We start from the raw sequence: 16,341 nt of genomic DNA, 5'->3' as shown, positions 1-16,341 counted from the left end.
GAGTCAGAGCAACCTGACCCAGTGCTAAAACGCCCTGGGAGGAGCTACAAAAAAAAGGTATGTCTTCGAATTCCGAGTGAGAGGGATATAGTGATTGTAATGAAGTCAGCCAGGTGGACCTCATAGAATAGGAGCTCCCTGACTGGACCAGAGTAACAGCTCCAATCAGGATGCCCAGCTGAAATGCAACAACAGAAGTGCTAGACATCCTCACACTCTGAGAGCTGTCTCTGAGGAAGCTGGATCAGTGTCAAGGACTCTCCGCATGTAAATAAAGTGTGACTGGTGATGGGGTAGCAGCCTCTGTAGAGTTTTTTTCCATAGGGATTAATTTCAACTCTACCTACCCAATAGAAATTAGATGGTAGATGGTTGAGCAGTTAAAACTGCCCAACTTATTTTGGTCTCCCTGAAGCCACCCGGCACGATCATATCACAATTTGAACTTGCTTGAATGAATGTATGACAAAGACACCTTTTTATCTTCAGGAGCCAAACTGATTTTAAATAGGGCAGCTTGAACAGAAAACAGCAGGGAGTTTTCCAATAGGTTTTGAGGAAGTCTGGCTTCAGAAGAGGCGTAAAAGGTTAACTTGATTAAATAAATGTTTCTATGGGGATAGGATAAAAAGGACTGCATATTCTGGAAGCTGTTCACCACCACCACCCCTGTTGCCTGGTTGTAGTCCCCAGACTACACAATCTTCAACCATTTTCTTCCCAGCTGATCGGTTTGAAATGAGACCTTGCTGTTTAAACTAATTAGGTCTTCTTGTGTGATGGGCAGGGCAAAAAGATATTAGTTTGCTGGCATGGTTAACCATCAGAAAACTGCTAGCAAATAAAACAACTGTGCATTCAAACAATTTGAAACACTGTGCAACACAAATTTGCATCTATTTCCCTACAATGAGTTACACCGTATAATCCTCAAATACAATCCATTGTGCAAGTTAATCAGGAAAGTCTGAACATTCAAACTGCTACAGATTGCACAAACTGTTAAATTTCTAAAAGATTGTAAACGTATGAGATTAAAACCAGTGGGTAATTGTAATAGGAATTAGAATTGATGTGGTACAACAGATAATGAATTGTTGTTGTGAGGACAATTTAACAAAATCAGTTTTTTTTTGGGTTACTGCTTATCCACTGCAGGGGCTTCAGGGATGTATGTGGATTGCAGTGGATAAGGCAGCTCACTACCATCTTGTCAAGGGCAACTTGAGATGGGCAATAAAGAATGCGGGCCGAACCAGCAATGCCCATGTCCTATCAGTGAATAACAAAATATTAAAATGTGTTTATTCCTATAGGCCAACAGATGATATATATTAGGCCACAGATCAGCCATGATCTCATTGAATGGTGGAACAGGCTCTAGGGGCTGTATAGCCTACTCTTGTTCTTTTGTAAATGGTCAGTCTTCTAACGGAAAGTTCTTTCTTGTAGTTATGAGATCTACATCACAGACCAAAGTTAGAAATTCATGCCATGGTACACTTGAGTGTACAGAATTCCAGGTTGATTTGCGACTGCAGTTTATGAATACGTGGTTGGATATTTACCAGGGTGAGTTACAGGAAAGGGGAATTTGAGGTTGGGACTAAATTTTCATGTGCATACTAAAACACCTATTTAAAAAAAAGAGGTTTACATGTGTTATGACAACTCTGGAACAGATGGGACTTGAACCCAGGCTTTCTGGCTCAGAGCTACAACCACTACCACTGCACCACACTTGCCTCAATGTTACCCCAGAACACTGGGCTGAATGGTTGTGTCATTCTGTATAATTATTTGGTCCAGCTACACAATGCAGAACGTCCACGGTCTTTCTATTTCAATTCAAGCTTTCAACTGTACTAACTTTTGGCTATTAGGGCCAATCAGATGTTACGTATTGGTCCTTGTGCAGCAAATGAAGTCTGTTCAGTGAAGCCAAAGACAGTTGTCCCCTGACTCCTGAATATATTCCACTGGCGCGTGAATGCAAGCCTCACACACAAGTGATGGGTACAGGCTGAATGCTGCTCAACTTGGCAGTCTCACTTCTCCAAATGAAGCATTTAGGACACAACCTAACAAAGAATACCTATGCTCAGCACTTTGTATGGTGCCATTTAAATCATCTCAAAACCAAGAATATTGGCAAAAGTGAAAAGGTGGCAGAATTCCCAGCCAAAGTAGTTATTTACTACCGTTTGCTTTGTGTAATAGGGAGCTGAAAAGAAAATGTTTTTTCTATGATCAATACATTGGTCTGCCTTCTGAAAGCTTCTGTGTGCATTTAAATGAGTACTTTGCATACCAGTACTGTGGCCTCAATTTCACTTCTGAAACTGCTGGTTGGGACATCTGGTAAATGTGGCTTGCTTTAGTTTAGGTTCTTAGGGCAGCGACCAGTAGAAGACTGGAATATTGTTCTTACTATGTTCAATGACTTGGAAGGACTATTTTAAAAACACAGAACACTAAGACAAAGTTTCTATGTATATATTTTTTATCCAAATCTACCATGTATATATAACTACAAATATAGAACTTGGAGCACTTCAAACTTCAAAAAATAGCAATACTTCAGCAAAGATAACAGTAAGTCCACGAATCAGATAAAACAGTGAAAACCCAATTAGATCAAACCATTAAGATAGAACAAAGCTGCAATCTGAAGCAAAATGTGATCTCTGTGGGTTTTGAGTAGAACAGTACCAATTTTTTTTAGTACAGTTTCCAAATAATTACTTGTGGTCAAGCAAGCATTCATAATTCCTGAACAAAAAGTGACATCATTTCTTGGTTATATGCACACACACACATACAGAAACGCGTGCACACATACCCACCACACATACACACACACAAAACACAGCAAATTCACAAGTTCCAGGTTTTTTTGATTATACGGAGTAGTCCCAGTTCTGACATTTCATTAGTTTGAAAAAACATCCTGAGCCTGAAAAAAAAAAGTGGTGTACACATTTAGATTTAGCACAGTGCTCCTGATCAGAACCATCAAGGGTAAAATCATTAAGTGGGATATTTGCTACTGAATAAGAGCATGTAAACATATTCCGCAATTTAGGAAGTTTTTCTTGTGCATAGAAGCCAAACCATACTTGCCCACTCCAATTTGTACCATTTTACAGAAGTTGTTCTTTGTGACATTTCTTAAAGACTTGGCTTGGAAATACCATATTGAAACCATAAACCTCTATTGCAAAAAAAATGTCTGGTCTAATTAAGGTATAGACCACAGGCTCAAAGCAGTAACAGCTCAGTCAATCAACCTTTAGGCTTAACAATAAAGCCATCAGAAATACATTTACGCGATTAAAATCTCTGAAGTAACTGGATCCGCCTTTAAATTTGTTAGCTGGAACATGGCAAAAAAATTGCTGCCACATGACACAATTAGATTGGACATTAATACACAGAGCGACAGATTCATTGAGTTTACAGACAGACATCAAATTTGAAGTGTTTGGTTAGCTACCTCCTTGAGGTTAAAAAGGCCAGTATCTGTGTTAATGACAATTACTCACACATGGTAAAACTTTGCATTATAAAAATATTTTGAATGTAATGAAACTCCCAGCATTCAAATGGAATAGTTACTTTTTATCTCAATGAGATTTTCTGAACAGTTGCGTCAAACCTTTGAGGACATCATGTCCTTTGCAAATTTACGTATTTTCCATTGTCTAGTTTATGTAAAATGTTAAAAAGTAGATTCTATTTTCTATTTTACTTTAAATAGGAAACAAAAAGAGACATAACTCATCTTAGCATGTTCATAATACACGTCCAACACAACACTCCTGACACTTTCTTTATGGGAGATTACAGTGGGAGATATTTCTCTTCACCTTCCATGAAGTGAACAAGAATATTGCTGTAACCCCAGTCCTCTCACATCTTCTTCTTCCTACCCTGAAAATGCCTTTTCCCTGGGGTACAGTACAGTACCTGTAACAGCTCAGGCAGAGTCTAAAGGCTCAGATTGAAAAGGGCAACTTGCAGAGTCTGATTCTGCCATGATCTCTAAGAGATTGGATAAACTGAGGCTGTTTTCCTTGGAGTACAGAAGAATGGGAGGGGGCATGTTTGAGATCTGAAATTAGGAGCAGCATAGACAGGAAGAAACTTTTCCCCTTAGTGAATGGATCAATAACCAGGGGGCACCAATTTACAGTAAGGTGTAGTGAGAATTAGACAGAACATGAGGAAACTCGGTTTTTCTACCCAGGAGGATGGTGGGAATCTAGAACTCACTGCCTGTAAGGGTGGTAAGGCAGAAACCTTCATAACATATTAGAAAGTATTTAGAGATATACTTGTGATGCCTAGGCGTACAGGGGTATCGGCCAAGTGCTAGAAAGTAGGACTAAAATAGGTGGTTGAATTGGATTGGCGCCGTTTCAATAAACTGAAGGGTCTTTTTCTGTGCTACAGACCTCCATGACATCATATACATAGATTTCCTGCAATGGTCACAAGAGAGTGACTGGCAATTGTTATTTCAGTCCTTTTCTCCTCCCTTCCATACCTTGTGAAGAAAGGGAATAATTGTGGCCTCTAACTTGTTGGCTGACTGTCAGCAACCAACCTATCTTAGGTTACTGCTAACCTCTCATGCTACTAATGAAATAACATGTGATAGAAGAAAATCTGTTTGATAAAATGGCCTGCCCCATATCTTAAAGTGCAGATCAAATCTGACCTTTCTATTATTCTTATAAAGGGACACAACTTGAATCAAATAGGCATTGTCCCCTTCATCTGGTTCAACCCCTTCAAACACTGTAGAAAGCTTTTATTTTCAGACTTGGATGGTGGAATCCACTGGCACAAGAACTGCGATGTTAAGAAAATAATTAACAACTGAAAACTGCTCTCAGGTTTAAACTTATCTACATTGTCATCCAGCATGACTAGCCATGTACACAAAATAAACCAAACAGACTAGACACTACACTTCTCCAAAAACTGATCTTCTGTTTTACTCAGAAAACAAGTTAAAGATGATCAATACATAGAGGACCTTTTGAACCAGTTTATGTTAAATATGTCATCTGTGATTTGTGCAGGCAATCCATAATTACCTATAGTTCACATGCATTTTTCTTGACCATGTCACAAATACCCCTTCCACGGCCACAAGTCCTTAAATGAGACTTGAACCCCAGATCCTCTGGCTCAGGAGGCAGGGACCCTACCCTATGATTTGTACAATACTTAAAAATGCCAGGATGTGACAAGACTGTAAAATCTGAGCTTGTAGGAGACACCAACAGCGTATCGTGAATTGCTCAATTGTCCTTTATTAACCTTAATGGGAGCCACAGACTGCCACATGCAACAAGATGGACAATCTAGTAATACTAGATTTGCAACCATGCTAAAGTTGAAGCACCAACATATCTAACTTGAAAAGCATACACTTTTCAATCTGTAGAATAGGATCCTATAGAACTTCACTGGCAAAAAGTACCATAGACTTTTTAAATTTAAAAAATGTTAAAATTCAGAGAAAAGAAAATGCTGGGAGTAAAATTGATGAGTTCATTTAATGGAATGTTTTCACTAGGTTTGTGCAGAAAAGGGATGGTTATGAATGACAGGATGATAACAAAAACAAACAGGTACTTAAAAAAAACTAGCTTTCAATATATCAAATTTTCTACATGGACACTTCGTATTAAAAGAACACAGTGCTGAAATGTTCAGGTAGTCCTCAAAGTGTGTAAGAGACACTAAGGGCTAGGTTTGACTTAATGCCCAGGCAGTAGTCTGTATTGCATATCAAGTGTCCATTATAGAACCTGAAACCAATTAAAATACATATTCAATAGGTTCCCTGGGTAAGTTGCAAATCTAAACCCTCATGCATTGGTTCATTAGAGAGAGCAATTAAGAATCATCCAAAATCAAATCTACCCTTTGTTATCCTAAGTATTTGCATCTATAAAATCTTAAGCTTTCTTCCATGCTGGTAAAGATGCACTTTAATGGTTTCCACAGTGGTTCTGTTGCAGACAAGCAAAGGCAATTGAGAGTATTTTCTTATCCTTTCCTTAACTTTCATTTAATGCATCTCATCATTTAGTCAAGCCTACAATACAATTACTGACAATGCAGTAGTTTAGAAGAACTTGGTTGGAATGGAGTTGAAATTCAACCTCAGTATAAGTGCAAAATGGTAGATGGCACATCATCATTACATACTGAAGCTAAAAGAAATTAAAATTAGACAGGGTGAATTACTGCCAGAAATTCATTCCCATCAGTCTTACATCCCACTGAATTATTTAAAGTCTTGAAATCTGTTATACATTATCTCTGAAATTATCTATTTATTAGCACATATGGGGATAATATTAAGCATTCTCAGGCCTTTTCAGATCTTCATCCTAGGATCAGACTTTCTTTAATTTCCATCTTTTAGTTAAGCAGGAGTTTGAGGAGCAGTTTGAGGCAAATACCTAACTGTAAGCCTCAGACCATGTGTCATCGCACCAAGATTGTATTTTCAATCTATTTGTTTCTTCCTTGGCAATACACAATTCTGTCTGTCATATGGCTAATACGTTTAAAATACACAAGCTTGCTGGTGCAAAACTTAAAACATTTCCCTTATTGTGTGACTAATGAACCTCGTTGTACCCTTTTTAAGTTCCATCAGCAATCTAATAGAAAGGGTTTTTGTAAAAGGTGGTTTGGTCACCTTGAATCCACATTTAAAGATGAAGTAATCTTGGGATTGGGCACTGATAACCTGGCTATGTTGAGCTGTTGCAACATAACCACTAATCTTGGTAAATAAAGTGAAAAGGTTTAATTAGGAGTTATGTAGAAATCAAGAACACTATTGAAGTGAATTCAAGTAGAAATAAAGCAGTCTTCTTTCTCAGAATATAGTGATATCACAAAATTGATGTCTGTATGTGAACATTAGTAAAAGGCATGGATCTTCACGTTTACTTGATAATGTAATCAATTAAGTTAGAATTGCTTTTACTGACAGTATACTGCAGTGTATTCAAGCTTCAGAACACAGTCCATAGTGAAACATTGATTCAAGCTCTCCATCTGTTGAGTACCGCATTTTACAGGTCACTATAGGTAGGAATCTTTTTAGGACAAAAAGGCCACTTGTCCACAATTCCAATGAAGAATCCATTTAAAACAATTATTTAGTCAGACACACACGATTTGGTAAGAAACAGAATGATTGTTTTAATACACTAGGAAAAATATAACTGGAATTAAAAAAAGTCTTCACAGGTCAGTTTCAGGTTGCAGTACGAGGTGTCAGCTTTGTGTTTGAGATTATTTGAATCACTGGTGGATCAATTGGCATCAGGCCAATATCAACAACTACCAAGTTTGGGGGAAAAAAGTCTTTGTTTTTATTCATGAGATAACACGGTGCGAAGCTGGAGGAACACAGCAGGCCAAGCAGCAGCAGAGGAGCAAGAAGGCCGACGTTTCAGGCCTAGACCCTTCTTCAGAAAAGGAAAGGAAACGTCAGCTTTCCTGCTCCTCTGCTGCTTGGCCTGCTGTGATCATCCAGCCTCACACCATGTTATCTCAGATTCTCCAACATCAGCAGTGCCTACTATCTTTGTTTTTATTCATAACCTTTTAAGTTCCCTACTTACTTGAAGCTTACTTTCTTAATTGTTATTGAATTTAAACAATGGAAGTCTGCATTTAAAACTCGGAAGTAATATTAACATGGAGCTAAAGCTGATGCGGTGTTGACGTTCTCGTTTAGAAATTTTTTTAACACTTGCTGCTTCACTAAGTGAGTATCTGCCACTCTCATAAGTTATGGAAACCAGCGTTTGGTGACCAATACTGTGAGCCATACTGCAGATGTACTGTTGTCATTAATTGTGTTGTTAACTGAAATTGCTTTGTGCAACCTACATCCTTCCTATTTTGTGGAATTCCAATCTGTAGATTTGATTTTTCAGAATGTCCTTAAAGCATCTCCACAATTTCAACAGATACCTTTACATTGAAAAACATCTTTGTGAAAGACACACATGAATGACGAATGCAAGGCAGCAATTTAAACAAAAACAAAATCACAAAACTATTCTGCACAATAGACTACTCTTACCATTAAACATGGAGATTCCTCACATTTCTAAATAAATACACAAACTTGTTTCTCTTGACCTTTTGTAAACATTCTGTTTCTTCCTTCACTGAAAACTTCATACACTCGTTTCTGGTGTGGGTAAAATTTCACCATTTTTTCCAGTCTCATCTTTTAAGAATTGCTCCACCTCTATGGAATCCACTGCTTCTGGTTCCTTTGGTCTTTCCCCTTCTTCCACATTTTCCTTTTGTTCTTTTACAGGTGACTCAGGTTTACTTTTACGTAAACAAAAGAAGTTTCCAAGAGCCAGTACAATGGCAGACAGGACTACTTCACACCCAGCCAAATAGAAAACATACGTGAAATTCTTGGTGGCATCAAATAATTTTCCTGTAACAAGTACAAAATGAACAGAAATTCAATACATTTACTTCAAATCCAATCAAGTGAGTACATCACATCATTCAGGTCAAAAACTATTCACTCTATCCTGGAAAAAGCCCATTTTGCCTGCAACTCCAAGAAGTAAACAGACACACTATGACAGACTATGAGTGTTCTAAATGACTTCCCGAATGTTCCGCCATTTCTCTTGGCCAGTTACTGAAAAATCATGTGTCCAAATCCCTCTTGGGAAGGAAATCAGAAAAGGAGACCATGTAATTCTCATGGACTGTATTTAGGATTGTCAGAGGGGATGGCGAGCAAGAATTTAGAAAAAAGAACAGATTGCAGGAACAGAACACTTTTTTTTGCCATAACAGGTCATAGAGCTCCTATTTTCTTTTCGTTAAAAGTAGTTATACATCTGCAACTCTGAATACCAACTATTTTTTATGCTAATTGCTTTGGTCATTGCACTGAAGAAGCACCACTGCTGCCTGGGATTATTCATTTGAACTGACACAATGAAAACCTAAATGGCTCAAATGATAATTGACAAATGGCATTCAATATGCACATCATGTTTTTCTAGGGTTTTTACTTCTATACTATAAGAGAAGATTCAAGCCAGTCTCTTCCCACAAACATAGTTGTAAAAACACACATGCACACACACTTACCTGCTCCTGGAGGACCAACCAAGACTGCCATGGCTTCAATCAGCAATACAAGCCCAATGGCACTGGAAAACTTCTCAGTTCCAACGATCGCCATCAAGACCTCAAACTGCAATGCTCCGACCATGCCATAGGACATTCCAAAGAAAATGCAAAACACCGTCAGACCAACATAATCACGAGCAAAGGAGCCTCCTAGATCGGTAATTCCATTGAAAATCATAGCAAAGCTGAAAAGATACACACAGCGAGGCCGGATGACCTTCAACCCAGCAAGGATGCCACTAAGAGGTCGAGCAAATATATCAACAAAACCCAAGATAGACAACAAGAAAGCAGCATCTGTGTCTGGCACTCCTATATCTTTTGCATAGTTGACTATGAACACAGGAGGAACAAAGAGACCGAAGACCATGATGGAAGCAGCTACGGTGTATATCAGGAAGCCTCGATCCTTAAAGACAGTGAAATCCAGAAGTTTCTTTTTCTTCTTCTGCTTCTCTGTTTCCTTTGTTTGTTCTATCATTTCCTTTTCTTTACGGCTTGGTTTCAGGGGTCTCATCAGGGCTGCACAGGCACAGCAGTTCAGCAGTAGACCCCCAAGAATGAGAAAACCTCCTCGCCATCCATAAACTTTAGACAGGATCTGGCCCAATGGAGAGAGGCAACACAGGAACACGGGGCTCCCAGCTGCAGACAAGCCATTTGCCAATGGGCGACGCTTGTTAAAATAAACGTTTACCATGATGAGAGATGGTTGAAAGTTCAAGGCCAGACCAAGACCTGCAATGAAAACAAAAACATAATTCCACCGGTTAAGCAGTTTTTTAAAAAAAAGTTAAGGCACTATTTACAGTTAAGTGAAATAATGAATTAAAACCAAAATACAGGTCCCAAGCTATCTCGGGGGAGGATTCTCAAACACAATTTGACATCAAACATCATAAGGTATTAGGACAGATGACAAAAAGGTTGGAAAAAAAGGAGCTTCAAAACGAAACAGAGGTAGAGATAATTGGGAAGAGAACTCCAGCACCCACGTTATAGAAAATACAGTTGATGATGTATGGGTTAGAATTTCGGGAGACAGAATTGAAGGGTAGAGATCTCAATGAATTGTATGGCTGAAGGATGTTAGCAAAACGGAGGGCCATATGGAGAGATGTTAGCAACAGAAAGAGACTTTTAAAATTGAGGCATTACCAAGCAAGAAGCCCATGCAAGTCAAGAGCATGGGTGCCAGGTGAGAGGGACTTGGTGCAAAAATAGGATGCTGGCTGCAGAATTTTAGATGTTAAGTTCATGTGAGATACCTTCAAAATATGACCAAGACAAAACAATTGGTACTGCATCTCAAGCAGCCAATGTACAGTTTCAACAATAAACTTTCTAAGGGAACTCATTTCAAGTACATATTGGAAAGATATTCCTAGGTTATTGCAGAAGGAGCAGGAGATTGGGACTAATTGGGCTCCGAAAGGCACAGAGCCAATATTCTTCCTGTCTGCTGTATGATTATGTGAATCTCTACAATAATGAAATGTTAACTGATTAGAACGATAGTAACTCAAAAATCTGTGTAATGAAGAAAAGGTGTACTTTTTCCAGTTTAGGTAGTTAACATATAATTTGAGATACTTAAATCATCAGGAGTTGTAGAGACTTGAGACATAATGTTTTACTGTAGAAATTAAACAGAAAATTCCAGAAATATTTAGAATGTCAGGCGGCAGCTACAAAGAGTGAAAATTTTCATCTCTCCAATAGATACTGCCCAACTTGCTGGGAGTGTCCAGCATTTTCTGTTTTATTTCAGATTTCCAGGAATACTTTGTTTAAAAAAAAGAAGACTGGTGTTTCTTACCAGTGATAACGCCAGCAGTTAAATAGAGCTGGATGATGCTGGTGCACAGTGAGGCAAGTATCATACCTCCTGATGCAAACAGGCCTCCTACCATCATAACAGGACGACAGCCAAAGCGATTCACCAGAATACTGCACAAAGGCCCTGCGTAAAAGACAGGAGGAAGAAAATTACTCAGCTGATTACTGGAGAAGGAAGAACTTTCAAAGACTCAGTTTAGTCTTTTGTAAAGATTCTGACACCACAGCAAAACTCAAAGTCAAATCAAAGATCCATTATCCAACATTACAAAGTTACAAACTTAAATGCTTGATTGCAAAGAACACATTTTGCCAAACATTCACTTGGGTCAATTGTGTAACAACGACATTTATTAATCTAGGTAAAGGGCAAAGAGCAATTCTGTAGTAGGCCACCGAGAATGAAAGGAATATTTCAAGCTGCAGTGATTAAGAGTTTAGGTTTAATGCTAAGCTTCAGCTTCAACAGCTTGTCGTTACTGGAAGAAGGAATAAGTTTTGGAATTTTAAAAGGTCCTTAAGAGCAATTTACAGTGTTTGTAAAATAGAGTAAGTAGTGTAAGAGTGATTGACCGCACAAGAAAGAAAAAGGGTTGATTAGCAAGGGGTATGAGAAGCATTGGTTTACTTTATACAGTATTTTCACAATGCACAGAATGTGTTTTGACCTGCAATCTTAAGCTTCAGACTTGAATCTAACTCTAGTTTAGATTCTTCAAATTCTGTATGACAATTTTCCAGAAGTCATGGATGATACTGGTGTTGTGAGGAATATAAGCCATCCAAAAGTTTATCTCGTTAGTGAATCAGACTGAAGATGGGAAAATCAACAGCATGTTAAAGTAGGTGAAAGCAATGTCAAAGTTAGTATAAAAGGAAGAGAAATAAAAGGGCAGAATTCTAACTGCTGGAGTTAAAGGGCAGAAGAATGGCGGCAGGGGGAGGGGTTGATGATACAGTGTTCTGATACAGATGTGGGGGTTAAAGGCTCGACCGATGTTGTTGCGTTGGGAACTCACGTGGTCTATCCATTTCTAGATTTAGACCATGTGGGTTTGCAAGCAACCAGGAGTTCCTGTAAAGGTCATGAAATCTAAATTCACGGCAAACTAGAGATTTAATACACCATTCTAGTAATGTGTGGAACTTGCTAGGATCAATCAGAGCAGAACGCAGAGGGTGGTCTGTGTACTGGCTGGGAAGTCTTCAAAACAGTGAAGTGCTGCTGCCACACCCACATGAGAGGTTGGAGCTCACAGCCCTTCTTCTGAAAGTTTGCATTCTCTGCTTGACAATTTGTTAGAAGCCACTTTGCTCATCTTGGACGTGAACTCACCTCAAGTTGCAATCCTCAGCTGTCTGCCTTCACTACAGATTTGAAGCAGCTTTTGCTGCTCTACCTTGACCTCTGACGAGAAACAGGAGGAGCAGCAACTGCAAAAACAACAGCATCATGAGAAGCAACACCAGTTGCTTTCTCGTTAGCAACAGGTCCCTCCCCAGGACAGTCACATGGGCACAGAGATCCAATTTGAAGACAACAAGAGCCACAGCATGTGGTCCATGGGCAAAGCCATTTTCAATGTATCTCAGAAGGCTTAGACTCTCACAACAGGTAATGGCTGATAGCCACCAAATTAGTTAGGCCTCAATTTACAATCTAGATCAAGAGTTTAGATGAGGGGATCACATGTCATATATTGGAGTTTGCTGACAAGACAAATTAGGTCAGAATGTAAACTGGAAGGAAGCTGCAAACAGATATCAGAAGTTTCAGTGAGTAGGCAAGAAACTAACCAGTAGAAAATGATGTGAAGTAGTAAGAAGTTATCCACTTTGGCTGAGAAAGCAGAAAAAAAATTGGTGAAAAATTGGTGAGCAACTGCGAAATTCTGGCATTCAAAGGCTTGGCTATCCATGACATGAATCATAGAAAGTTAACATGCAAGCAGAGCAAGCAAGCAAGAAGCACATTATCTTTTACTGCAAAGAGATTGGAGAGCAAAAGAAAAGAAAACTTACAAAAATTATATAAGGCCTTACTCAGAAAAAAAACTCCAGAGTAATGTTCAATCTTAGAATCCTTACCAGGAGAATGATTGCCTTAGATAGAGTGCCACAAAGGCATACTAGATGGATTACTGAGATGAAACACTATGCCCTATGATGAAACACTGAGTAGGTTAGGCCTAATTTTATAATACCTATGATCATTTGTGTAATTTTTATTCTGAGTTAATGATTCATTTATTGAACATACTGATAATTTCCTAGTTGCTAAGCACTCATGGTCAGTGCAACATTTTTATGACTATATCACCAAGACTTTAATAATGAGGTAGTCTAACTGAAGCCAGACAATTTATACGTAGGGGTCACAATCTAAGGTCAAAGGGGACCAAACTGAGGGGAAATGTAAAATTCTTACGCTTTCAAACTGTGCCTGCTCAGTTACAGAATACTTTCTGTACGGTGGTTCATAGATGTTTGGATACTTAGGGAATGAAGAAATATGCAGATAGTGTAGCAAGGTACAGCTGATCTTACTGAATACTAGAGCAGTCTTGGGGGCTGAATATTCAAATTTTTCCATATTTCTCATGTTTAAATTGCATCTTGCACACAACGCTGCACTCTGACAACTATTTCCAGATTAGGGGCTGCTAGGTCCCTAAAGGAAACTTCAACAATTAAAAAGACAGGTTCCAAAAATATCTGGTGAACATATGTGAATTATTTGAAGTAGCCACATGACAAATACCATTGTTGATAGTGACAGAAGGAATAAAGAAAAGAAGAAAATTACAGCACAGCAACAGGCCCGTCGGCCCTCCAAGCCTGCGATCAAGATCCTCTGTCTAAACCTGTCATCTACTTTCTAAGGGTCTGCATCCCTTTGCTCCCTGCCCATCCATGTACTTGTCCAGATACATCTTAAAAGACACTATTGTGTCTGCGTCTACCACCTCCACTGGCAATGCGTTCCAGGCACCTACCAGCCTCTGCATAAAGAACTTTCCACTCCTATCTCCCATAAAATTTCCTCTTCTCACTTTGAACTCATGACCCCTAGTAATTGAGTCCCCCACTCTGGGAAAAAGCTTCTTGCTATCCAACTTGTCTATACCTCCTCATAATTTTGTAGACCTCAATCAGGCACCCCCTCCTCAATCTCCGACTTTCTAATAAAAATAATCCTAATCTACTCAACCTTTCCTCATAGCTAGCACCCTCCATACCAGGCAACATCCTGGTGAACCTCCTCTACACCGTCTCCAAAGCATCCACATTCTTTTGGTAGTGTGGCGACCAGAACTGTGCGCAGTATTCTAAATATGGCCAAACCAAAGTCTCATACAACTGTAACATGAATACTGAGGCCTCTTCCTGTTCCAGAAAGTTGTTCATTGCCAGCTTGATAAGAGTACAAAACACGTGCCACTAGCCACTGTGCAAAAGTGTTTCCTATTAATTTACTTACCCAGAACCTGAAAGAATCCAAAAACTAGTTGAATTCTCCAATGGGTTTGACAAAATTGACACAATAAGCATACACTTAAAATGAATATTAAAATTGCAGTGCAATAATGGAGGGTGCTAGCTATGAGGAAAGGTTGAGTAGATTAGGATTATTTTTATTAGAAAATCGGAGATTGGGGGGGAACCTGATTGAGGTCTACAGAAACCCATTTAAATGAATGATCTCTCAAGGCAAAATTTGAGATTCATCAGCAAAGGTGGACAGAATGTTAAAGCTAATAAAGCTGTTCCTGTGCTGTACTAGTAGAAAAACCACTGCTCAGAGCTCACTAACGCATGCCAAACAAGCATCTTCTTTAAAGGGCAGGTTTCTATTGGTAATTTTGATTACAAGTGTCCAAGGCTGCAAGTGGATATTGGCATTTCAAGTCTGGTGGGTCACAAGTAATTCCAATTAATGCCTTAAGGGCAGGCATTGTGCAGGGTTTTACTTTGACACAACATCTTCACTGCACCAGAATTATATGATCGCACCGTCTTTTATTTACAATTAGAAATCATCTCACTGTTGAGGAATGGCCTGAGGGGAACTAATCATCATCGTAAATAGCCGTATTCAAAGTGCTGGAAGGTAATGCATGCCTCATCCAACTCTTACCCTATCTCAGAAATTGCTGAATAAACACTTTAAAGCAAAAATCTTACTTAGACAGTTTTCCCATCCTTAGTCATGAGGGGATTAAAAAAAAAGCTTCTATCTTACTTGCTGGATGATCTTGTTGAGTCAACAGCACCTCTTATTTTGAAAAATGTTTATGAAAATTATAAACTGGTTTCTTAACCACTTCGGAGAAATGTGTTATCTAAAAATATTGATAGGCGGAGGTACAATGAAGGAAAAGGAAACTGGTAAATTTGTTTGTCACTGATACCATCAGCAAGTCATGTAAGCATGAACTCATAGATTTACCAGGAAGAAACACTGATGTTCAGAGCTGTGTGAAAAGTAGTTCCTTTGCACAAACTGCAAACCTCAATGGCTTGAGCAATCAAAGAAAAGCTAGTAGTTTCGAGGAAGATTTTTGTACAGTCCGGCCCAGCACAAATGCAAATCCTACTAGAATAATTGACAAAATACTTGTTCCATGCAGTGTGTAAGATGGCTGCAATCATGAAGACTTCTTAAAAAAACTCATGACAGGGGTCACATGACTTTGGCCAGCTACAATTTACAAAAGGTACATGTGTATTTGAACACCCGCTCTCCGCAAAACAAAGAATAAAGAAACTGCATACATTCTTTGCAAGTCACATCACACACCTAGTTGAAATAACCCTTTTTTTAAAAAAAAGGCATAAAAAAAGCAGATTTTTTCCTAGCTTGATCCATTTTAGTCTGTCCTCACACAGGCATTGTACACAGGCCCAGATCTTCCAGCCTTTGAATAGCCTGAGACTAGATGTGTAAACCAGCATATAAGACCAAACTCACTGATGCAGTGATGCACAGAACCAGCCCAGCTCTTCCGCCCCACCCACTGCATCCCAAAACCAGTCCAACCTGTCTCTGCCTCCCTAACCGGTTCTTCCTCTCACCCATCCCTTCCTCCCACCCCAAGCCGCACCCCCAGCTACCTACTAACCTCATCCCACCTCCTTGACCTGTCCGTCTTCCCTGGACTGACCTATCCCCTCCCTACCTACACCCTCTCCACCTATCTTCTTTACTCTCCATCTTCGGTCCGCCTCCCCCTCTCTCCCTATTTATTCCAGTTCCCTCCCCCCATCCCCCGCTCTGATGAA

The 16,341-nt window shown here is 39.2% G+C and overlaps 1 protein-coding gene across 5 annotated transcripts in view; it reads right to left on the bottom strand.

Moving 5' to 3' along the window:
- Positions 1 to 2,485: 2,485 nt before the first annotated feature.
- Positions 2,486 to 16,341, bottom strand: part of LOC125463821 (monocarboxylate transporter 4-like) — a 41,574-nt gene continuing 27,718 nt past the window's right edge. For all 5 annotated transcript variants that reach the window (XM_048555570.2, XM_059653715.1, XM_048555571.2 and 2 more), the window contains 3 exons: positions 11,039 to 11,182; positions 9,178 to 9,957; positions 2,486 to 8,503 (listed from right to left, as the gene is read on the bottom strand). In XM_048555570.2, coding sequence (XP_048411527.1) covers positions 8,229 to 8,503; positions 9,178 to 9,957; positions 11,039 to 11,182 — 1,199 coding nt within the window. In that variant the 3' untranslated portion in view covers positions 2,486 to 8,228. The remainder of the gene's footprint in view (positions 8,504 to 9,177; positions 9,958 to 11,038; positions 11,183 to 16,341) is intronic.

The sequence above is a fragment of the Stegostoma tigrinum genome, chromosome 22 (assembly GCF_030684315.1).
Source record: "Stegostoma tigrinum isolate sSteTig4 chromosome 22, sSteTig4.hap1, whole genome shotgun sequence".
Taxonomy (NCBI): domain Eukaryota; kingdom Metazoa; phylum Chordata; class Chondrichthyes; order Orectolobiformes; family Stegostomatidae; genus Stegostoma; species Stegostoma tigrinum.
Note: the sequence above shows the minus strand (reverse complement) of the source record. Positions and strands in the feature narration are given on the sequence as shown.